Here is a 24,465-nt window from a genome sequence, read left to right on the forward strand (position 1 = left end):
TTGAAATATCGCAGCAGAAAATATTACGAAAGGAAAGATAATCTTGCGCAATATAAGGATATTAACTTTTCGATTTTTACTGTTAACATTGCATTAATAGTATAAATAATGCTAAAGTAGATTATATAGAAATGAATTCATAAAAGCTTCATTAATGATTTAGAAATTTGCCTTCTATGTGTCCTACTTTCATAACACGTTGAAAATGCTTTTTTCTTTGATATTTCCATCATCGATTAGTATGATAACATCAATGAAATACATTCACATTGTGAATAGAGACGTATTACCTACGAGTGAGTAATTGTGACTCAACTATAACCTTAATTTCATAGAGTGAGTCAGAAATATTATTTAAAAACAATAATATCGTATTTAATATATTTAAAAAAAAATCATATCGCAAATATATTTTATGTATATATGTATTTTTATTATGACATTATTTGTGTAAAATTTTTAGTTTCGTTGACAGCATCGTTAAAAACATATTTCGTAACGAACTGCAGTATTTCGTAAGTAATGCGCAAATCGTAAAGACGATTGAATTAGTCGGTTAGCATACAATATATTATTATATGCAGTTTGGTATAAACATATATGTATATTTCTTATATATTGTAAATGCTATTGTAACGAAATTGTAAATAAGATAAGATTAGATTATCTTGTCTCATTTATATTTAACAGTTGAGTATTTTGTAACAGCTGGTTATACAAAATAATTTTTTGTTTATAATTTTATTTGATTCTAATATTTATTCTTATAATTTATATAAAAATGATCATATTTTTCCAAGCAAATAGGTATTGTGTTAAAGACAATATTACTTTTAAAATAAAATTGATATATGTAAAACAAATTTTATTTATAGCTTTATTTCTCCTTATCCTGTTTGGAATCACAAACCTATCCTCAGAAGAGATGTCTGTCCAGAAGGAAGAAAATATTTTGCAAAAAGTAGCAAATTCTTGTTGCTTTTTTTCTAGTAATTTTTACAAGGTAAAATTTTTAATTAATTATATCAGGACATAGCTTATAAATAATTTATATTGTAGGTATTATCAGATGAATTCGATGGGAATATTATAACATCACCACTTAGCTTACATACTATACTGTCTTTACTTCATCATGGATCAAAAGGAATAACATCTAATGAATTACAAACTGTTCTTTATCCAAGCAGCATTGATGTCTCCCACAATGAAATAAAATCTTTAATTTCTATATTAAATGTAAGAATATAAACATTTATCTATTGCATAATGTTATACTAATGTTAAATATTATTATTAGGATATAAAAGAGATAGAACTACAAGTAGCCAATGCAATATATATGCAAGATAATTTTCAAGTACTCAGTGAATTTACTACAGTGAGCAAAGATGTTTTCAATTGTGGCCTATCAATAATAAATTTTAAAAATAAATTACAAGCAATCAATGAAATTAATACATGGGTCAAGAAAGCAACAAGGGACAAAATTTCTACTATTCTTTCCAACGGTATAAATGATAATATAAGAATATATAAACTGATATATGATTATAATGAATTATCACTAATATCTATGTTATAGATGATATTGATGAGGATACAAAAGCTATTTTGATAAATGCAGTTTACTTTAAAGCTCGTTGGCTACATAAATTTGATGATAAGTTAATTAAAAATATTTTTTTTCATACATCAAAAACAGAGAAAAAATTAGTACCAATGATGTATAAAAGATCCAAATATATTTATGGAGAAATTTCAAACTTAAATGCACGTTTCATTGAAATACCATATATAGTAAGTCTTAATAATTGTAAACTAAAAAGCAGTTATCATTTTATAATATATTATTTTTGTTAACTAAACTTTTGTAGAATCAAGATATTGCAATGATAATACTGCTGCCCAATGAAATTAATGGACTTGAATTTCTGGAAAAAAATTTTAAATGGGAAGATTTTTCTGAAGCATCACGTAATGAAATAGACATTGAATTATCTCTTCCCCGCTTTAAGTATGAGATTACAATTGATCTGGAAAATATATTGCGCAAGGTAAAATTATTAGTACAGCATTGTTTCCAAAATTAATAATTTATATAAAAATTGATGATATATGTACTAAGAAAATCATTTTAGATGGGCTTACATTCCATATTTGAAGATACTGCAGATTTTGGTAATCTTACAAATGAACCTGTAAAAATAAGTAAAATATTACAAAAAGCTTTCATTGAAGTTAACGAGGAAGGTTCAGAAGCTGCTGCAGCTACAGGTTAATACGATTTTTGATATACCATTTGTAAATATGTTTCTTAGATATTATATAAAATTATATTTGTTTACAGTCGCTCAGATAAGATTAAAAAGAGCATTGATAGATTTCCCAGAAGAATTTTTAGTCAATCGTCCATTTTTATTTATTATTTATCACAAACCAAGTAAAATACCAATATTCTTTGGTAGTGTAAAAGATATTAACATTCCTGTGGAAAAAGACGAATTATAAAATAATTATTTTGTTTACATCATATGTATGTAGTACCTGTTCATAATATTTCTAATAAAATATAGAGTATTTACTTTTTTAATAATTCCTTCTTTATAAAGATAATTTAATTTATTGTATTAAATATTTTATATATATATGTAGAATTAAAAAATATGCTGTATTTATTGAAACTAAATATAATAAATAATAATTTAACACAATACATTGTATAAATAAATAATTTATATTTCTCAAAATTCAAAGCCCTTTCATATATTTTATATTTTTAAATAAAAATAATATTATTTTATTCAAATACTTATTAAATTAAGATAATAAATTTCATATAAAAATATACATGGTTAACATAAAATAATTTTTTGATCATATATACAATAAGTACATATTTTTGTATACAGATATTGATTTGTTATATTTCTCTTTCTCTCTTTCTCTCTCTCTCTCTCTCTCTCTCTCTCTCTCTCTCTCTCTCTCTTTCTAATTTATATAAATAACAGACATTAAGTGTCATTGTTTAACAAATACATTAATATATTTTAGTTATATAATTGATACCTATGTTCATAATATTACTGTATACGGTTATAGTAAAAAATAATTGTCATACATTGATATGTAAATATGAGGCAATAAATGCTCTTAGAATTCTGTTAATGTTCTCTATTGTTTTCATATCTATATTACTGCGATTATCTCCTGATTTATGCCAAAAAGTTGGAAATGGATATGGTATCAAATGTAGAATTGGAACATCTGAAAGAAAATTAAAAATTATAAGCTTGTAGTAATAACAAAGTATAGTGAAACCAAAAAAAGAAAAACAAGAAAAGAACAAGATTTGTAAATTTATCATACTTTTTCTCAAAAAAGGAATGTGATCATCTTCTATATCTGCCAATATAGAATATGGTTGAAAGTATTTCTGTTCTGATTTCTCATAGGAATAATTTTCGAATTTTCTTAATCCTGCTAAAGTATTTTCAAGATTAATGAGTAACGAATACCACCTCTGAGTATTTTCAAAATAACTATAAAATGTTGGATCAGAAGCTCCTATTAAATCTAAAAGTATTAATATATCCTGAAACAAGAAAGAAAATAAAATCATAAATTAAAAAAATTGTACTTATAACCCATTCTATGATCAATTGTTATTAATAATATACCATTTTATCAAGTTCAGAAATATTAATATCTCGTATAAGTGTGGTACGTTCGTTATGCCATTTATTTGCTAAATGTCTTGCTCCATAAATGGAGTCTTCTGGACCCCAAGATTTAAAAGCTTCTTCTCCGTCAAAGAAAATAAACATTAAACTCACATTTTGCTAAAAGGTAATAGTGCTTTGAAAAAAAAAGGAAACACCTCCGAAAACAATTATTACATAAAAAAAAAAAAAACGAAAAAAACAAAAAAAGAAAATAATTAAACATACATTTTTAATAGACTTTAGTTGTTTATCCATGACAGTAGCAATATTAATCATTTGAGCACATGGTACTGCACTATCTGTGGCACCAACAAAATCTCCTTCTCTGGTATATTTTGAATCGAAATGACAAGCTAATGATAAATACCTTGTAGCATTTGGGTTCAATTTTGCAATAATATTCTCAAATTGAATTTTTCCAAATATAGGCGTTACATCCTCAAAAATATCTGACTCTACAGTCCAATTAAGATCATTCATGACTTTTATGATGTACTATAAAAAAAGAATAGCATAATACATTAAAAATTTTATATAAGATGTTTATAATTTTTATCTATATTGAAATCAATATTGATATTTACTACTACTTACTTCTTTCACTTTTTTATGTTGAGAACTACCTACAACTCTGACAACACAAATGTTATCTAACACATGTTCCATATTAGTGACATTTGACATATCAGCAAGTGTAATGAGTTGTTCATTTGTTAAAGATATTGGTTCGTGATAATACTATATTGTTAGAAAATAATGATTTAGGATATTTATAAAATTTTATTAGATAATATACGTATATAAAGTATAACGAAAAAAAAAAAAGAAAATAAGATCGAATTATTTTAAAAATTAAAAAAAGAATATTTCAAATATATTCCATACCTTTTCTCTGTGAAATGGTACATTTTGTGAAATAATCTCGTTAGGTATACATGGTACAATAATTATCAAAAACACGCACGAAATAAAGTAAAACATATTAGAATTATTATAAAATATGTTTTAAATCGAATACAACAGAAATATGTTACATATCAAAACCGCTGTCTTTGAAGAATAGTACACATGATATCGTTGACCTATGTAATACTAACAATTATCTGATTGGTCCATTTTATAATACATTTGATAACTAGTTTAGTTTTAATATACATATATTATATAAAAAGATAATATTTTTTCCAATTTTTTCCTTCATTGAGATATAAATGAGATATAAACATACATATATATTGGCAAATAAATTTATTTAAATTTATAGAAAATATATATTATTTTATTCGTCAGGACGAATAGGACTGCTTGAAAAGATAGAAAAAAAATATGAATATTTTATACACTTAATTTTTATAACATTTGTATAATTATTTTTACATATATTATGATTTATTTTAAATAACCTTTAATCTAAATAATAATTATATATATATATCATTAAAATGAAAGAGATACACATTCATTTATTTGAAATTATCTGATATTCTTAAGAATTAAATTATATGTTCTATGTAAATATAGTTTCTTTCATTGGTTATACTAATCGAGTAGTCGTAAGTACTTGATCGTACTAAAATCGAACTATCGATTGTAAAAATGTGAAATATCAATATGGCCGCTACGGTCTAATAGGTTGGACGGCGTAATGTTACGACTATGAAGAAATAGCGTGTTTTGTGAAAAGCTACACGCGTATTAAAATCTTAAATTTACGAAATGTTTTACAATAACGTCATTACCGATTAAATTTTATAAACAATACAAGCCTCATTAAATACGAAGCCAAAGAAATAAGGCAATGGATATACATTTTAATAACATACAAAACGGAGATTAAAGGTTAAGAAAAAGATATAGTAGAGAGGAAAGCATTTACAATTCCCTCCGACGAACGGAGGTACGCCTATGAAAAATTATCATTCATCGTGAAAAATTTTAAATTTTATTGTTAGTTCCATTATTGTTTATATATTGTTGTTATTTTTCTTTATAAGAAATTCATTCGAATAGATTTTTAATTATCATTAATATGTCATATGATTTTTAAATTATATGTTATCTCCATATAATGATATTGAAATAATAAAGTTAGTATTGTTTTATTTTTTTTTTTTTTGAATATCTTAATATGTTTTTAAATCCACCTTATCTATAAAAATCTCACAATGTAATGCTGTATCCATCTTTCTTATTTATATTAATTTCTTTAATTCTATGTTTGTATTATTCTTTATTATTTTGTTCTTTCACAATAGAAACAGAAGAAATGCTGACTTCAAAAAACTACGATATTATATATTAAGAAGAAATTAATTTTACACATTCATTAATTCTAACAAAAAGCAAGAAAATGAGTAGATCAGATTGTGCAACTGATACAGGAAGTGGCTGGCGTGAATGTGCTAAATGGTTAACAAGATGTGGAGCATTAAGAGCTGATCACAAAGCCAATTGGCCAAATGCAACACCATTTGATCTTGCTTACACATTAAGAGACGGAGTATTACTTTGTAATTTATTAAAGACTGTAGATTCAGGATGCATAGATATGAAAGATGTTAATCAGAAACCACAAATGGCACAATTTTTATGTTTACGAAATATAAAAGTATTTCTGTCTGCATGTTCAACTATTTTCGGATTATCAGATTCTGACCTATTTGAACCTTCTATGTTATTTGATTTATCGAATTTTCAACGTGTACTTTGTACACTATCAGCACTATCAAATTGTCATCGTCTAAGACAAAAGGGTATTCCGTAAGTAATTTTTAGATTTTTATTTCTTATTTAGAAACACAGTCATTCTATTTTAATATATAATATGTCTATTACAGAGGTTTCTCAGTAGGCCATAGTCGATCTCAAGAAGATATTTATAAGGATTTGCAAAGTGCTGGTGTAGGGTAAGTGTCTGAATACTATAAATAATTTTAATATATATGATTTTAAGACGTATATTCATTACAATGATCAAAATATAGTAGACATTAAAATAAAATTATAAGTAATTAAATTCTTAAAAATTGGTGCAAATCTTTTGGCATTTTTTAGCTAAGTAGATTTGTAGTAATTTTGTTAATGAATTTAGCCCCACGGCAGGAGTGGTGGCGTTTACCATAAAGCCTAGGCCTATGGACCTAGGTGAGTCTGAAGTTTATCAGGAATTGCTCTGTTTTTCAACTCCCCCTCAACACGACTGGCCTTCTACAGAGAAGGTATATGTCGTTTTGTATCCTGAGAATTTAATATGCCGTTTAAGAAAAGTTCCAGTTATCACAATTTTTTATAAATCAATTTGATAAAAGCAATAGTATAATGCAATTATTATACATTATTATCATTCATAATGTGATACTGGTACTATTTCAAAATACTTATCCAACTTGATATATGGCCATGAATGTTTTTAGTTTATGTTTAAACTTTTTAGTAACATTATCATACCCTTCATAGCTTAATAGTGTCCAAAAAATTAAGCTATGTTATGATGCATAGATAGTGCATGGCTATTTACATTTCTGTATAAAAGGCGCGAAGATGAAGGTCGTCGCAGAAGGTTTAGAAGGAGAGAGGGTGATGAAGCAGGTGGAGGAGGAGACAATGATGACTCTGTAGGAGAAGAAGATGGTTATGGAGCTTATTGCAGTCATGCTCAAAGTGAAGAGATCTATCAGGACCTTTGTAGTTTACACCTGCCACCTCCTCCATCTGTTGCTCAGGTTATTATTTTGTTATGCTTTCCTATGATTTCTATACACAATGTGTATTCATTATATCCTTTCCTTGGCAAATATCAAATCAATATTTCTAACACAAATAATATTCATATATGTATATGCATATGTTATTTAAAATTGTTGTGTTTATTATTAAAATTAACAATATTAGCTATTTTTATATTTTTTTTTAATCATTCATTTGTATATAATTATTATATATTGTTTTACAATTTAATAAAACAAACGTAAAGCAGGGTGGTGCAATATCAGGAGGAGAAAAGAGGGACTATGTTATTCAAGAACTTGTAGAGACTGAAAGAAACTACTCAGATGTTCTCAACAGTTTATTAAAACATTTTGCGAGACCACTTTCATCATTATTAAGACCTGAAGACGCCGCACGAATATTTTTTGGTATAAAAGAATTGTCCGAAATTCATGCTGGCTTCCATAGTCAACTTCGTAAAGCAAGAAATGGAGCTGCCTTAGCTCAAGTTTTTCTTGATTGGCGAGAAAAGTTTCTTATTTATGGAGATTATTGCGCAAATCTTACACTTGCACAAAATACGCTACAAGAAGCATGTACGAGAAACGAAGTTTTTAATCAAGAAGTCATAGTAAGTTTTTTCTGTTTTTTTTTTTTTTCTTTTTAATTTATTTGATATATTTATTTGATATATGTATATATATATATATATATATATATATATATATATTTTTTTTTTACTTATTTATTATATATATGTATATTTATTTTTATAGAGATGCCAACAAGATTCCAATAATGGTAAATTTAAATTACGTGATATACTTTCTGTACCAATGCAAAGGGTGCTAAAATATCATTTGCTACTTGATAAGTTAGTGGAAGAGACTCCTAGAGATTGGCACGAAGACAGACGTCAATTAAGTGAAGCGAGAGAAGTTATGGTAGACGTAGCACAATATATAAACGAAGTTAAACGTGATGCAGACACATTAGATATCATAAAAGATATAGAAGCATCGATAATTGATTGGGATGTACCTGAAGATGCACAATTAAAAGATTATGGACGTTTGTTAAGAGATGGAGAACTTAAGGTCTATATTTAATATTTTTTCAAATATACGATGAAAGTTAACATCGTAAATTATTGTCATAATTAACAATGATTATTTTATCAAATTCTTTTCAGGTGAAAGCACATGGTGATCAAAGAATAAAAGCCCGTTATGCATTTGTTTTTGAGCAAATCATTCTAATATGTAAAGCGGGAAGAGGTGATCAATATTGTTATAGAGATTTTTTACGTTTAGATGATTATAGACTTGAGGATCATACGGGTAGACGAACTCTTGGCCGAGATTCACGTTGGTCTTATCAATGGTTACTTGTGCATAAACAAGCATACACTGCATACACCTTATATGCAAGGACAGAAGAACAAAAGCAAATGTGGATTAAAGCATTACAAGATGCGATGGATAATGTAAATCCTGCTGCATGTCGAAACACGAATCATAAATTTAAACTTACAACATTTGATACTGCACGTAGTTGTCAACGTTGCGGTAGATTCCTTAAAGGCTGTATATTTCAGGTAGTAATATTTTGCTTGTCAAAAAAAAAAAAAAAAAAATAAAATAAAAAAGAAATATATACTATTTTTCTATTATTATTATTATTATTATTTTATCTTACCTTTTTTTGTACATAGGGTTACAGATGCGAAGTATGTCGCCTTGCTGTACACAAACAATGTATTGCACATTCAGGACGTTGTATGCCAATACCACCTCCACCCCCACCACCACCACCCTTGCCTTGTGAAAGAGCACTTTCTGCAAAACTTTGGTTTGTTGGAGAAATGGGACGAGACACGGCATCTAATAAACTTGAACCTCGTGAGGACGGCACATACATGTTAAGAATAAGACCAGCTGGCCAACCTCGACTTAAGCATGAAACTAATTATGCATTAAGTATCAAGTAAGTTTTGTATTTATTGTGTCTATATATAAATGAAAATATACGAATGTGTATAATCTTAATTTCATTTTATAGGGCCGATGGTGCGGTAAAACACATTAAGATATTCAAACGTGATGTAGATGGTGCAGATCTCTATTATCTCAGTGAATCTAGATTTTTTAAGAGTGTCGTCGAACTTGTAGAGTACTATGAACGCGCCTCATTAGCAGAAAATTTTGAAAAATTGGATCAACGATTGTTATGGCCTTTCCGTCGTGTATTAGCCAAAGCATTATTCGATTTTCATGGTAGCGAACGTAATCAATTGAGCCTTCGACGTGGTTGCAGAGTTGTTGTCTTAAGTAAAGAAGGTGATGCCAAAGGATGGTGGAAGGGAAAGATAGGCGATCAAGTAGGATTCTTTCCTAAAGAGTATGTTGAGGAAGAATAACGGAAATGCGGCAGTAATAATTCTTATCTATGCCGCAATTATCTTATCGTGCAATCATAAATTGAGTGAAATATATTTTGAAGAGATAGAAAGAAAACGAACAAAAAAAGAAAAAAAAAGAAATATAAGAAGAAACAAAAAAAAAACAAGACAAAACAAAATCATACAAAAAAGAAAAAAAATGAAAAGAAAAAGCAAAATGAAATATACCATGACGTTTACATTGTGCAAAGCACCTTGTAAAATAATATTTTCAATGCCAATCTTACTTGTTAATAATTTTCTTTAATATTTGATTTTCTTTTCAATTCACGATCAATTAATTTACACATGAAGATATTTATACATATGTGTATATATATATATATATATATATATATATATATATATATATATATACATATATACATAGCGTGATATATTGTAACGTACTCATTCTTTTAGAATACTTTTGTTTTATCTAAACGATTAACAAATAAATTCGCATATTTTTTACTCGAGATCGGCAGGAAGGAAGAGACGAAAAAAACGATAGCGAGATCATAGTAATTTTTTTTATACTTATCATTTATTCTCTTATTAATCTCTTCTAACTCTTCTCGTTTGCTTATCTATTTTTTTCTAATTAAATAAATCGTGTTCACTTGGTATATGTACCAAGATGAATTTAATCTTTCAGATATTCAACAATTCAATAAGTCTTTTTTCTTCTATATTACAAAATTCTAAATTCTTTTTCAACTAATTTATTGATTTTATATCACTTCCCAAAATATTGCTCTTGCGCCTAATAATTTTTCAATGATCCTTGGTGCTTTTCTTCTGCCTGTCTTATAATTTTTTTCTTTTTTTTTTTTTAAACTTACTCGTCCTCTATTTTTAATCGTATATTAATTATTCTTTTTATTTCTCGATACTTATTAACCGTCCTAATCATACTATCTATCCTTCATACGCTTTCTGAGATCCGTCACAATATATGTATCATCATTTTTCAATGGCCACATATCTTTTATTCTATCATTTTATCGATTTTACTTATGGAAAATTGTAAAATAAACTTTCACTCTTACTCTTCTATTGTAAAAAAGAAAAAAAAAAAAAAAAAAAAAGAAAAAAAGAAAAAAAAACATTCCAATTTTAAATTTCTCACAGAGCATTATATAATTTCAATATGTATATGTATATATATATATATATATATATATATATATATATATATATATATATATATATATAGTGTGTGTGCATGTGTGTGCGTGCGCGCGCGCCTGTGTGTAATGATCAATAGATTGTTATTTGATTTAGAACAGAAATATTCAAAAATAAGAATTTCCTTATCTCAGTAAGCTACTGTATACATTTAGATAATAGGTGCAAAAGAATTTTGCGGTGCCTTAGCGAATTTTTACATCCGCAATCCATGAAATAATAAGAGTTATTCTCAAATGAGAAATATAACAAAGTGGTCACTGATTTAAATGTTCTATGTATGTATGTATATATGCATATATGCAAATGCATAGCTTCATGTTTAGTTAATCCTACCATGTATACAAATTCAGTAATATGAATTATAATTACTAGTTTTCTTTTCATAAGATCATTTTGATTAGTATAAGAGACACAGAGAAAAAGAAGCAAAAACTTATATGCGAAAAGAGATTTATTTCTTGAAATTAAACGTTCATGAAATGTAAAATTTTTATGAAAAATAATCGATTTTGTGAACATTTATATTTTCGAGACAACTTTCGCTCCGCATTTTCTTTCTTTCCTTTAAGATCTAATTGTCAATTATTAATTGTACATATTGTGTTCCCTTACAGCTAATTAAAGCTTAACTATGTATGTATTCTCACATACATAGTGCAGTATCCATATATATTTTATTGTAGGAAAGAAATTAGCTGTAATATTTTTTTAATGGTTAGAAAAATTCTCAATCGTGCCAATAAGAATAATCAATAAAGTTTACATTTTATTGAGTTGTTATAAAAAAAAATTCTTGGCGTATCTTTCATTTCCTTTGTTATTTATATATCTAATAAAGCATATATTAACTCTATATTAATTACAATATAAATCATATCATGTAAAATAATATATTAACATGTTTTACATTATATATGTTATATTGAAAATATAGATTTTGTTCAGGTTTCATAACGTGGTGATTGCTGTTTCTGGAGACTTTAATGCCACAAGAAACAAAAACATAAGTTCTGTCTGTTCACTGTCCCTAGACCTATAATGACTTATGACATTCATGATAATAGATAATGTAATACTTGACCAAATTTAATGAACAAGATCTCATTTAAAAGAAGACGATTTAATCTAGGAAACAACTTTTTCGACTTTTTGAAAAATTTTTATTTTCATTGAAAAAAAATAGTGCTAAAAGATGGTATTTTTCAACAACATTTTATGCAGAAATAAAAATCTTTTTCAAAAATATGAAGAAGATATCTTCTGAAAAAGATATATCAAAAATTATGCTTGTTCTCATTGTTGGTGTAAATACTGTTTTCGATATTTTTCATGTAGAAAAAGTTTTGTATTGTGACACCTCTCGAAATTCGTATAACAAAAGAAAAGTTCGTATCCCCACTACTGATTTATATAGCCTGCTCGAATGGAGTATGTTTATTCGAAAATATGAAATAGCGATTTACTTGATTGTTCCAATTTTAATTTAGGAATAGTTGACGTAATAAAAATATAAACGAACTTTCTCTTAACATTATAGATCGCAGAGTTAGTTTTATTGGGTATAAAACAAAAAAATCGAAACGTGAACATTGAAAGTTTTTCTTTCTAAACGAGAAAACTTATAAATTAATATTTTCAGTAATTTTATAATTATTTAAACAGTCTCTAACGTACGTGAGATAGAAAAATAAATATTCAAACAATAGTATATTCACATAAACATTCAAACGACGGTACCGTGCGTAGGATTTAAAATAATTTTAAAATAAAATTCCAACACTTCCAACTTTTAATTTCGAATCAGTTGGCCTTGTGTATTATAAACATAAACGCGCTCTTTCTTAACTTTGACAAGTATCGTGTCAGTTTCCTTTTGCACTCCGACCAGTGCACATCGATAATCGTTCTTTCTAAACGCGAAAATACTAAATTAATACTATCTGTAATTTTTCAATTATTTAAACAATCTCCCGTGTACGCGGCATCTAACAAACTAATATTTAAACAATTTTACATTCTTTTCATAATTAAAAATACGATAACGGGCGTGAAACAAAGAATAATTTTAATGTTAAATTTCGGTACTTTATAATTTTAATCTCGGTATTGTTGGCCGTGTGTAAAATAAACATAAACGCGCTCTTTCTTAACTTTGACAAGTATCGTGTCAGTTTCCTTTTGCACTCCGACCAGTGCACATCGATAATCGTTCTTTCTAAACGCGAAAATACTAAATTAATACTATCGGTAATTTTTCAATTATTCAAACAATCTCCCGTGTACGCGGCATCTAACAAACTAATATTTAAACAATTTTACATTCTTTTCATAATTAAAAATACGATAACGGGCGTGAAACAAAGAATAATTTTAATTTTCAATTTCGGTACTTTATAATTTTAATCTCGGTATTGTTGGCCGTGTGTAAAGTAAACATAAACGCGCTCTTTCTTAACTTTGACAAGTATCGTGTCAGTTTCCTTTTGCACTCCGAACAGTGCACATCGATAATCGTTCTTTCTAAACGCGAAAATACTAAATTAATAATATCGGTAATTTTTCAATTATTTAAACAATCTCCCGTGTACGCGGCATATAACAAACTAATATTTAAACAATTTTACATTCTTTTCATAATTAAAAATACGATAACGGGCGTGAAACAAAGAATAATTTTAATTTTAAATTTCGGTACTTTATAATTTTAATCTCGGTATTGTTGGCCTTGTGTAAAGTAAACATAAACGCGCTCTTTCTTAACTTTGACAAGTATCGTGTCAGTTTCCTTTTGCACTCCGAACAGTGCACATCGATAATCGTTCTTTCTAAACGCGAAAATACTAAATTAATACTATCGGTAATTTTTCAATTATTTAAACAATCACCCGTGTACGCGGCATATAACAAACTAATATTTAAACAATTTTACATTCTTTTCATAATTAAAAATACGATAACGGGCGTGAGACAAAGAATAATTTTAATTTTCAATTTCGGTACTTTATAATTTTAATCTCGGTATTGTTGGCCGTGTGTAAAATAAACATAAACGCGCTCTTTCTTAACTTTGACAAGTATCGTGTCAGTTTCCTTTTGCACTCCGACCAGTGCACATCGATAATCGTTCTTTCTAAACGCGAAAATACTAAATTAATACTATCGGTAATTTTTCAATTATTCAAACAATCTCCCGTGTACGCGGCATCTAACAAACTAATATTTAAACAATTTTACATTCTTTTCATAATTAAAAATAAGATAACGGGCGTGAAACAAAGAATAATTTTAATTTTCAATTTCGGTACTTTATAATTTTAATCTCGGTATTGTTGGCCGTGTGTAAAGTAAACATAAACGCGCTCTTTCTTAACTTTGACAAGTATCGTGTCAGTTTCCTTTTGCACTCCGAACAGTGCACATCGATAATCGTTCTTTCTAAACGCGAAAATACTAAATTAATAATATCGGTAATTTTTCAATTATTTAAACAATCTCCCGTGTACGCGGCATCTAACAAACTAATATTTAAACAATTTTACATTCTTTTCATAATTAAAAATACGATAACGGGCGTGAAACAAAGAATAATTTTAATTTTAAATTTCGGTACTTTATAATTTTAATCTCGGTATTGTTGGCCTTGTGTAAAGTAAACATAAACGCGCTCTTTCTTAACTTTGACAAGTATCGTGTCAGTTTCCTTTTGCACTCCGAACAGTGCACATCGATAATCGTTCTTTCTAAACGCGAAAATACTAAATTAATAATATCGGTATTTTTCAATTATTTAAACAATCTCCCGTGTACGCGGCATCTAACAAACTAATATTTAAACAATTTTACATTCTTTTCATAATTAAAAATACGATAACGGGCGTGAAACAAAGAATAATTTTAATTTTAAATTTCGGTACTTTATAATTTTAATCTCGGTATTGTTGGCCTTGTGTAAAGTAAACATAAACGCGCTCTTTCTTAACTTTGACAAGTATCGTGTCAGTTTCCTTTTGCACTCCGAACAGTGCACATCGATAATCGTTCTTTCTAAACGCGAAAATACTAAATTAATACTATCGGTAATTTTTCAATTATTTAAACAATCACCCGTGTACGCGGCATATAACAAACTAATATTTAAACAATTTTACATTCTTTTCATAATTAAAAATACGATAACGGGCGTGAGACAAAGAATAATTTTAATTTTCTATTTCGGTACTTTATAATTTTAATCTCGGTATTGTTGGCCGTGTGTAAAATAAACATAAACGCGCTCTTTCTTAACTTTGACAAGTATCGTGTCAGTTTCCTTTTGCACTCCGAACAGTGCACATCGATAATCGTTCTTTCTAAACGCGAAAATAATAAATTAATACTATCGGTAATTTTTCAATTATTTAAACAATCTCCCGTGTACGCGGCATCTAACAAACTAATATTTAAACAATTTTACATTCGTTTTATAATGAAAAATACGATAACGGACGTGAGACATAGAATAATTTTAATTTTCAATTTCGGTACTTTATAATTTTAATCTCGGTATTGTTGTCCTTGTGTAAAGTAAACATAAAAGCGCTCTTTCTTAACTTTGACAAGTATCGTGTCAGTTTCCTTTTGCACTCCGACCAGTGCACATCGATAATCGTTCTTTCTAAACGCGAAAATACTAAATTAATACTATCGGTAATTTTTCAATTATTTAAACAATCACCTGTGTACGCGGCTTATAACAAACTAATATTTAAACAATTTTACATTCGTCTTATAATTAAAAATAGGATAACGGGCGTGAGACAAAAAATAATTTTAATTTTCTATTTCGGTACTTTATAATTTTAATCTCGGTATTGTTGTCCTTGTGTAAAGTAAACATAAAAGCGCTCTTTCTTAACTTTGACAAGTATCGTGTCAGTTTCCTTTTGCACTCTGAACAGTGCACATCGATAATCGTTTTTTCTAAACGCGGATATACTAAATTAATACTTTCGGTAATTTTTCAATTATTATTATACAAGGTGTACAATAAACTAATGTTTAAATAATAATACATATGTTTAAACTTTAAAACGACCGTACCGTGCGTGGGATTTAGAATAATTTTAATTTAATATATTAATATTTAAGGATTTTTATATTGTCTTTGATGGGTACGTGTGTTATCAACAAAATCGAACCTCTGATTGACTTTGACTGTTACTGGATCAGTCTTCCTCTGGATTTCGATAAGTAATCATTAAAGCTCTCTTGGATGCCTTTCCTGCAAATAGCAATGACGACTTAAGGTTAATATATTTTTATATGATAAATTTCTTAAATAATTTTTATTACATTTTTTTTTTGTAAGACTAATACTAATAATTTTGTTTGTATTTTTCTGTTTCAGAACTTCATTCCAATCGCGCGCGTACCACTGAAGTAATCGAGTATTTGCATCGTTAAAATAAAAATTTCGCGAATTAAAAGCAGTGTTTGTTCGTTCGCGTTTCGCGATTTGAAGGATAAGTGTTTTGCATCGACTGTGTGCAATGCAGTCGTTAGAGTCAGTGTTCTTTCGCAAAGTTTATTCCTTTTTTAACAGTCGGATAGACTGTCTTTATAAAAGACAATAGAGTTTCGCGAAGTAAATTCAGTGACCGTTCGTTAAAAAATATTTATCGTGTAATAGAGTCAGTGCATCATTGAAGAGGATCTTGATTAACTCCGATGTCGACCTACATAATTCTAAAGAATCATCCACCTTCAATTTTGATTTAAACCATGAACGAGTGTTTTGGAGCCATCGCAGAACTTCTTAAGTAGTAAGTGAATTTTTAAGTCCCTCCTATCACTTAATCATGTCGAGGACAAAAGGTCCGAATCGGCACGGGTGATTGGTTGTAATTAATTAGTAGAAGAGCATTGAGTGACCACGAATAAATTTCTTCGGAGATTTACTCGTGAATGGTTTTTTATTTTTTAATTTATTTATTAGATCAGGATGGGGTCCTCTTGCTCATACGTGTTTATAATTATTTGAGGTTTTGAATATTTTAAAACATTTTTAAATATTTTACTCGCGCGGAAATAAGTAAAGAATCGATATTCATGATTTCTAATAAAGAATGAGCAAGAAGACATTCGCGATGGATAGTCTCTGGATTATAAACGAAACTGTGAATGATTTTATTACAATAATTAAAATGTTCGTTTGTAAGAAGGAACGTCCAAGGGTTTGCTTTATATTTTTAAATAATTATTAATTAAATATTTAATCAATTTAAATTGATGAAAGAAAAGTCCCGAGAGAGTCATTGATTTTGAGAAAGAAAAATCGAGTAGAATGATTACTAAAAAAACAAAGAGACGTAGTCCGTAAGCATAAATGATAAATTAATTAATTTTTAGCTTAGGATTTTCAGCAATTAATATACTAATTCTAATTTCTCCTACGCTGCGAAAAAGTATCTTTCGAAAAGATATTAATAAGTTTTCAGATTCGTTAGGATTGTGTTAGGATTTTCTTTTATATCTTAGAATTTGGAATCAAATTTTATCGTTATAGTTTTAGAGTGATAATCGATTAGGTTGGGGCACGAAGGAAAGAAGAGACTATATGTCGAAAAGGTCCCCACAATATGTGGCTCAAGAGGACAACTATTAGGCTATTGAGTTATATTCGAAGGTTCACTAGAAACTTTCGAGAATGGCTCTTAGTCGTATTTTAATTTTACCATGTTGTCACTCAAATTGCTCTTATGATGATGGGTGTAAGGGTGTAGATTTAAAAAACTGAGACGAAGTAACATTCCGTAAATAACATTCCCACATTGCCACACTTACGCGAATAAGATTATTTCATATTTTTTGCATTTTTAATATTAAACTCGAGATATAAATTTTACATATTTTCTCTTTTTTAAAATTCAATTGAATTTATAATTTTAGTTTAATAAAATCAAATTTTACGTTAAAGTCGATTGATAAATTTTGCACATCTTCTCTTTTCTAAAGTTCAGTTAAATTTATAATTTTATTTTAATAAAACCGAATTCTATTTTAAAATCATATATCTATGAAATGTAAAAGTAATATAATATTTCTTTCAGAGAAAATAATATTTCTTTATTTCAGTGTTCAACGTATTTCATTTTTTTTTTTTTAATTAATCTTTTAGTTTTCTTAAGTTTAATTAAATTAATTTCAGAATTTTATCGTTCGTATAATTAATTTATATATATACATATATTTTTCTTTTTCCTTATTTCTTTTCAGCTAGTTCCAGGTCGTGGGATCGCGAACACGGGAAGAAATAATTAATAAAGAAGATTCTTTTAACATTTAAACAATATACGATACACGTAAATTATAATTAATTAATATTTAAACAAAAGGATTATCTTAGCAACGTTATAAAAATCATATACATGTATTATCATACATTATCGAGTAATAAATATAATAATATTTCATTCAGAGCGAATAATATTTCTTTAGGTCGGTGTTCTGTATATTCTATTTTTTTTTGTTAATTAATCTTTTATTTTTTTTATGATTAATTAAATTAAATTCATAATTTTATCATTCGTATAATTAATATACATATGTACATATATTTTTTTCTTTCCTTATTTCTTTTCAGCTAGGTCCAGGCCGTGAGAAGGAATAATTAATTAATATTTAAGCAATAGGATATTCTTAGCAACGTTATTAAGATCATATACATGTACTACCATATACTATTGATTAATAGATATACTATCGATTTAAAAGTGAAATGCACAGAAAACTTTTTTCACTGTCATTACTATTTATTCTAATTTACTCTCATTAATTATCCTTTATATATCTCGGTTGGGACCCATGGGATGGGGCCATGGGTGAGGGCCTCTGTGCGAGTTGCTTTCTCAGCATCATGTAGAGGTGCTTCTATTCTCTTATCTATGTGCGGTTCTCTTTTTTAAGTCATATTTTTCTTGTTTTTATTTTCTATGTCATTAATACACTCTTATTAATTACGATTTATAGTCTCGGGTGGGACCCATGGGAGGGGCCCATGGGTGAGGGCCTCTGTGCGGGTTGCTATCTCAGCATCGTGTGGAGTTGTTTCTCTTTTCTTCTCTTTCTGGGGCTCTTTTTTCGTTCTCCGGCTCTCTTTTTGTTCTCCGGCTCTCTTTTCTATCTCATATTTTTATTTTTCAATTATGTTATCAATATGTTATTTCTTTTTAATTGTATTTTCTTAATATGTATTTATGTTGTTTCTTTTTATTTATATTTTTAGTTATGTGTTCAATTATGTTTTTTATTATGTTTTTAATTATGTTTCTAATTATGCTTCTAATTATATTTCTATTATGTTTTTAATTATGTTTTTAATATATTCTTATTAATTTTGATTTATAGGTCTTAGGTAGGATCCATGGAATGGTGCTTTTTTCATTTCTTTCTTTATCTTTCTTATTTATTCATATATGTTTATTTTCAATTTTATTTATTTTTTATTATATTTATTTTCTATTTATAATTTATGTATATATTATGTTTTATTTTATATATTTTTTTGCTTTCTCTTATTTTTCCTTAGCTTTTTTTTTTTACAATATAGGTCATCGAGGGACAGGTACATCTGCGGCCGGATGATTCGTCGCATGGTGGGATTCATCATCGATTTCTACGCGCGAATACGGGAAGGATAGGAAGAACACTGGCGCGCGTGTCGGCGGGCACAGGCGTGGGTGTTCTCGGGCGCGATTAAACTTCGTTTGATTGTTCGTATCGAAAACGCGAATTTAGAGTAGAGTCACCGTTTTTCTAACACTTGCGTGGGTGTTCGGGCGCGATTAAAGGTCCTACCGTGGACTTCGTTTGATTTCTTCAAATTTCGAGGGGGGTACTTCGCGAATTTCGGCCTAATAGTAGATTCAACGTAATCATAACACACACATGAGTGTCGCGACGCGATTAGTATTTCTAAGGAGTGCGCTTTGTTTGTTCGAAATTCGGAAAGCACGAATTTGGATGTGCTTAATAATCCGTTATGTCTGAAGCGGACGGTGCAAATGGTGGAGCTATCTGTAAGAGGTGTGTAGTAGCAAAGCTACGCATACCCTGTTAGTTAAGAAGCCAGTGCATTGAAGCGGAAAGGTATCCCGGATCGGTATCGCGGAACGCGGATTTTAGAGTAGAGTCACCGTTAGCCCGTGGGTCTCCACATGCAGCAACCTCCACGTGGTGAGACCTGGGTCGTTAATACTTGCAAAGTCTAATTGTAAATCTTATAACGCAAGTATTACCGAGCGAATGGCTGCATACTTTAATGTATTTTCAAAATCATATTTTAATTGAGTATTAACACTTAACATTGCCAATAGTATTTCTATAGGCGAATAGATAAGATATAGATAAATTCAAAGATAATTTCTTTAAATTCCCAAATTTATATATTAATTAGCATATGTATTAATTATATTTATTATTCTTTATGCATCGTGAAGCAAATGCGTACCGACGTCGCATCTAGCACGCATATAGCACGAAATATTCCTGATATTTTCAACTAATCTACGAGGGGTGTGCTTCTTGTCAAAAAGACCACGATGATTTCGAAGACAGTGATTATCGTCGCAAATAATTTTTTATTTCTACATTGAATATCGAATTTTTTTTTGTCACAGATTTCTATTCTTATTGTATTTTGTTATTACAATTCTATTTCTACTGCCTGTTATATAAATTCGACCTGTCGGTAAAACAGGCATCTACTTTGGAATGTAGAGTAGAGTTTACTGATCGACGATAAAGTAGATTTTTGTTTTATTGAGAAAACAGAAGTGGGACAATATTAGTTTCCTGGTTTATCGGCTTTGGGTATTGTAGGCATTTAAGTTTTCTATGTTTCCGTTTGAGAAATGTTTGGTCATAGTAGATTTCTTTTTTTCTCACTGTCGGTAATAGTAAATTCTTGTTTTAGTGACCTAGGAAAATATACTTTGACAATTAATTTCCGTCTACATACCGACGACTAAATGTCAAAATTCTCTTTTAATATAGGTGTTAAGGTTAAATAATTTATTCTTTTGATAATTTTATAATATTTGAAACAATATATAAGTACATGAAGCATACTATTCTTTTGTTTAAACAATGTACATTCTTAAAGATTACACGATATTACATTTTTTTGATTAAATATTATACTTTCGACTTATTTTCATATCCATATCTCAAATCCACATATTTCAGAATTCAAGATATTCATCGGTTATTTTCTGTCCACTATTGTTGCTATTATCTTTTATACTTATATTATATTTTATATATTATCTATTCCATTGCAAGAAATATCGAGCTAATGGTTGATTAAATATCCTTTAGCTATTTAATTAAGTTTGATTAGAAAGGAAAGATTTAAAATTTGTACAATTAAACGAACACTTATCAATTAATCTATTCTTATATTTTTTCACTTTTGTTATATGCACTATTATTTTAACTACATACAAATTTTCTCTTTCGTACTAACTTCAATTGTTAGTTTATTCGTGGAAGTTTCATAATCTACACTAATGCAATAGTCGATAAAGTATTTTCTTTATCACGCATGTAATTCTTATTTTGTGCGTATCTGTCTCTGAAGTCATACATGCATCAAGCTAAAGATGGTGAACAGCACCAACATGGTGAACAGTTGACATAAAATTATGACGTGTATTTGAACTATGATTATTTGCAAGTTCAAAGATAAAATGAATTTTTTAATGTATATAATATTTTTATACATAAGTAGTATAAAGTGTAGTGCAAGTATAAAAAATGGATTAGGATGTAGAGACAATGAAAATAGGTTTGTTGATTGGTACGTATCTAATATTGTTTTTGTCGAATTGTCAAATTCCTTTGAATTAGTAAGATATATAATTTTTTTTTTATTAATTACTTTAGGTATGTGTTATATAAAATTCCAAAGTTATCACACAGCAGTAATCCTTTAATAAGAAATGGATCTGCCTACATGTATATAACAAGTGATACTGTACTACATAGCGATTGGAATTTGTCTGTTAAAGGTATAGAAAATAAAACTTCTATACCAGGAAATACATTAGCTTCATTGTACGATAATGTAAATATTTTAATTTTAATTTTTTATATTTTTTTTTTTTTTTTTATATATATAAACAGACAAATATATTTAATTTAATTTAATACTACATATTATTTGTAGGGTATAGCAGAAAATATATTATCGATTTTATATAATGACGATCCACCGGATGGTAAGGTAATTGGAAAATATGGTCATGCAAAAGGTATAGTAGCAGCTGATCATGAACAAGGATTCTGGATGATACACAGTGTTCCACATTTTCCACCAATACCTAACATTATGAGCTCACAGCATAAAAATAAAAATAATAATTTGATAATAGATGCTCTTCCATCTAATTCTGAGTATAGTTATCCAAAATCAGGACATGTTCGTGGACAAAGTTTTTTATGTATTTCTTTGAAAGCTGATCAATTGGATATAGTTGGTCGTCAATTAATTTACAATCAAATTATAGTTTATGGAAAGAATCTTCCAAATGTATTAAGCAATCAATATCCTACTCTTACGGATGCTGCTAATCAGATTCACATTAAAAATCCACCGTACAAGAACAAAGAGATAATAAAGTCATCAGCTTCATTGGAATTTGTGTCTTTTGCTAAATCCAGTAAATGGCAACAAGGTATATAAATGTATATGTGTGTGCGTTCGTATGTATAATATATATTTTTTAATGTATATATATATATATATATAAAAATATAGTACAACTGTATCGACAATAATACTATACCTTGAGTATATTATTAGCAATGTTAGTTATAAATATATATATATATATTTCTATCAATTTTTAGATCTTTACAGCGATTTTGTGGCTCCGCAATTGAAAAGCAACTTATTTGTAGAATCGTATTTAAATGGACCAGGTAAATTAAATTCCAACTGCCATGGTTTAGAGTAAGTATTTATGTTTTTCTATTAAAATCTAATGATACAATAACGAGAGTTTAATATATATTGAAATATATACACTTTTAGGGTGCATAATGTTAAATCAGTGAAACTGCAAGCAGCAAATATTCAGTTTGAAAGTACACAGGATCATTCTAAATGGGTTGTAACAATGAATAATAAAAAGAATAAGTCTTGGGTTTGCATTGGAGACATCAATAGGGCTGTAAATATATCAACCATAATATTATATATTTATTGGATAATAAGTTATTTACATTCTTAAAAATTTTATCATTTTTGTAGAATACTCAGTACAAGCGTGGCGGTGGGACAGTTTGTCTAAATTTGTTTTATCTTTGGAAGAATTATCGTGACTCTGTTAATGATATAGAGCCGTGTCCTAAACGCACTATAAGTGACAAAATTAAGTCTTTATTTGGATGATCTGGAAGTATTGCATTTTATATTTTTAATAAAATATTAACATTAATAACATTGCTAATAATATACTCAAGGTATAGTATTATTGTCGATAAAGTTGTACTCTATTTTTATAAACTGTAATTAAAGTAATTATCATACGTAGGTTAAACTCTACTGATAAATACTCATATGGTAAAGCAGTTTTCTAACAGATAAAAATCAATTTTTTTTATATAATACTTTAGTTTATGTTTAGTTTTGAAAAATAAAACTATAATTATATAATGTAATAAAACATTCACATCATGGAAACAAAATTCATCAGTGTTTTTGTTAATTTTGTACAGCTATTAAAATATTTAATTCTTATTTGGTATTTATTTGCAAAGAGGAGATAGATGTGAATCGGATGTATATGCTCATTATTCAAATTATATGAAACTCGAATGATGTACATTAGAGTACGTACCAGCACTAAACCTGCATCGTATTCGTCGTATTTGGAATATACATCTACTACAAAATATGATGTGAAGCCCTCTACGCTACTTTAATATTGCCTAATACGTATTCATGTCATACATTCATGAGAACGTCCAGTATTATCCTTTCACTTGTAAACGAAATTACGTCACGTTACTGGGGCAAAATTAAAATGGATACAATATTGTATTTTTATCTTGACTTTTAATTTTTCCTAAATATAATTTCATACATGAGAGAGATATAATTATCAGGGTTTCGCGTTTGTTATATATATACACATACACACACACACATATATATATATATATAAACTTGATAAAAAAAGAAAAAATGGTATATTGAAGTTCTTTTACGAGAATAGGAATGAATTAACTGGTGTTTTCATTTATTAAAACGATTTCATTTATTAAAAGAAAGAATGGAAAGAAATGTCAGATAGATAAAAATAAATAATCCAGTTGGATGTGGCAAATGGAAAAGGGACGAGTGTCTTTATAATT

At 28.0% G+C, this 24,465-nt stretch overlaps 4 protein-coding genes across 13 annotated transcripts; 3 read left to right on the plus strand and 1 right to left on the minus strand.

Annotated features, from left to right (window-relative positions):
* The first annotated feature begins 22 nt into the window (after nucleotides 1-22).
* LOC124423791 (leukocyte elastase inhibitor-like) lies at nucleotides 23-2,594 on the plus strand. Of its 5 annotated transcripts, XM_046961993.1 has the most exons (9): nucleotides 26-336; nucleotides 464-515; nucleotides 876-1,003; nucleotides 1,060-1,239; nucleotides 1,301-1,511; nucleotides 1,586-1,800; nucleotides 1,878-2,057; nucleotides 2,142-2,277; nucleotides 2,351-2,594. In XM_046961993.1, the coding sequence occupies exons 3-9, from the start codon at nucleotides 926-928 to the stop codon at nucleotides 2,509-2,511; spliced, it is 1,161 nt and encodes a 386-aa protein (XP_046817949.1). In that variant the 5' UTR covers nucleotides 26-336; nucleotides 464-515; nucleotides 876-925; the 3' UTR covers nucleotides 2,512-2,594. The 5 variants fall into 5 exon arrangements, with proteins under 5 accessions (XP_046817946.1, XP_046817949.1, XP_046817947.1 ...); XM_046961990.1 differs by lacking the exon at nucleotides 464-515 and having other exon boundaries at nucleotides 23-296; XM_046961991.1 differs by lacking the exon at nucleotides 464-515.
* Nucleotides 2,595-2,798: 204 nt separating this feature from the next.
* On the minus strand, nucleotides 2,799-4,882 carry LOC124423317 (glutaminyl-peptide cyclotransferase). The gene is made up of 6 exons (XM_046960906.1): nucleotides 4,611-4,882; nucleotides 4,320-4,463; nucleotides 3,951-4,220; nucleotides 3,681-3,842; nucleotides 3,370-3,595; nucleotides 2,799-3,267 (listed from the first exon to the last, which is right to left on the minus strand). The coding sequence occupies exons 1-6, from the start codon at nucleotides 4,704-4,706 to the stop codon at nucleotides 3,116-3,118; spliced, it is 1,050 nt and encodes a 349-aa protein (XP_046816862.1). The 5' UTR covers nucleotides 4,707-4,882; the 3' UTR covers nucleotides 2,799-3,115.
* A 439-nt stretch (nucleotides 4,883-5,321) lies between these two features.
* Nucleotides 5,322-10,120, plus strand: LOC124423594 (protein vav). Of its 6 annotated transcripts, none has more exons than XM_046961486.1 (9): nucleotides 5,322-5,672; nucleotides 5,981-6,485; nucleotides 6,563-6,631; nucleotides 7,258-7,447; nucleotides 7,699-8,064; nucleotides 8,210-8,530; nucleotides 8,626-9,030; nucleotides 9,148-9,419; nucleotides 9,495-10,120. In XM_046961486.1, exons 2-9 carry the CDS (start codon nucleotides 6,076-6,078, stop codon nucleotides 9,850-9,852), a joined length of 2,391 nt encoding a protein of 796 aa, XP_046817442.1. In that variant the 5' UTR covers nucleotides 5,322-5,672; nucleotides 5,981-6,075; the 3' UTR covers nucleotides 9,853-10,120. The 6 variants fall into 6 exon arrangements, with proteins under 6 accessions (XP_046817442.1, XP_046817446.1, XP_046817447.1 ...); XM_046961490.1 differs by lacking the exon at nucleotides 7,258-7,447 and adding an exon at nucleotides 6,817-6,943 and having other exon boundaries at nucleotides 5,322-5,622; XM_046961491.1 differs by lacking the exon at nucleotides 7,258-7,447 and adding an exon at nucleotides 6,817-6,943 and having other exon boundaries at nucleotides 5,322-5,622; nucleotides 7,702-8,064.
* A 10,166-nt stretch (nucleotides 10,121-20,286) lies between these two features.
* Nucleotides 20,287-24,157, plus strand: LOC124423707 (plancitoxin-1). Its single transcript, XM_046961761.1, has 6 exons — nucleotides 20,287-21,904; nucleotides 21,991-22,171; nucleotides 22,274-22,781; nucleotides 22,957-23,059; nucleotides 23,141-23,279; nucleotides 23,360-24,157. The coding sequence occupies exons 1-6, from the start codon at nucleotides 21,768-21,770 to the stop codon at nucleotides 23,498-23,500; spliced, it is 1,209 nt and encodes a 402-aa protein (XP_046817717.1). The 5' UTR covers nucleotides 20,287-21,767; the 3' UTR covers nucleotides 23,501-24,157.
* The last annotated feature ends 308 nt before the right edge of the window (nucleotides 24,158-24,465 follow it).

Source organism: Vespa crabro, chromosome 4 (genome assembly GCF_910589235.1).
Source record: "Vespa crabro chromosome 4, iyVesCrab1.2, whole genome shotgun sequence".
NCBI classification, from domain to species: domain Eukaryota; kingdom Metazoa; phylum Arthropoda; class Insecta; order Hymenoptera; family Vespidae; genus Vespa; species Vespa crabro.

Bases quoted from the DNA above. Each gene is read 5' to 3' on its own strand.
- LOC124423791 (XM_046961990.1), top strand. From the start codon at position 206: ATGCTTTTTTCTTTGATATTTCCATCATCGATTAGTATGATAACATCA. The intron at 1,240-1,300 runs GTAAGAATATAA...TATTATTATTAG, and splicing joins CTTTAATTTCTATATTAAAT to GATATAAAAGAGATAGAACT. The intron at 2,278-2,350 runs GTTAATACGATT...ATTTGTTTACAG, and splicing joins AGAAGCTGCTGCAGCTACAG to TCGCTCAGATAAGATTAAAA.
- LOC124423317 (XM_046960906.1), bottom strand. From the start codon at position 4,706: ATGTTTTACTTTATTTCGTGCGTGTTTTTGATAATTATTGTACCATGT. The intron at 4,464-4,610 runs GTATGGAATATA...CTAACAATATAG, and splicing joins TACCATTTCACAGAGAAAAG to TATTATCACGAACCAATATC. The intron at 3,268-3,369 runs GTATGATAAATT...ATTTTCTTTCAG, and splicing joins CATTCCTTTTTTGAGAAAAA to ATGTTCCAATTCTACATTTG.
- LOC124423594 (XM_046961486.1), top strand. From the start codon at position 6,076: ATGAGTAGATCAGATTGTGCAACTGATACAGGAAGTGGCTGGCGTGAA. The intron at 7,448-7,698 runs GTTATTATTTTG...ACAAACGTAAAG, and splicing joins CTCCTCCATCTGTTGCTCAG to CAGGGTGGTGCAATATCAGG. The intron at 8,531-8,625 runs GTCTATATTTAA...AATTCTTTTCAG, and splicing joins TAAGAGATGGAGAACTTAAG to GTGAAAGCACATGGTGATCA.
- LOC124423707 (XM_046961761.1), top strand. From the start codon at position 21,768: ATGATTATTTGCAAGTTCAAAGATAAAATGAATTTTTTAATGTATATA. The intron at 23,060-23,140 runs GTAAGTATTTAT...ATACACTTTTAG, and splicing joins TCCAACTGCCATGGTTTAGA to GGTGCATAATGTTAAATCAG. The intron at 23,280-23,359 runs GTAAATATATCA...TCATTTTTGTAG, and splicing joins TTGGAGACATCAATAGGGCT to AATACTCAGTACAAGCGTGG.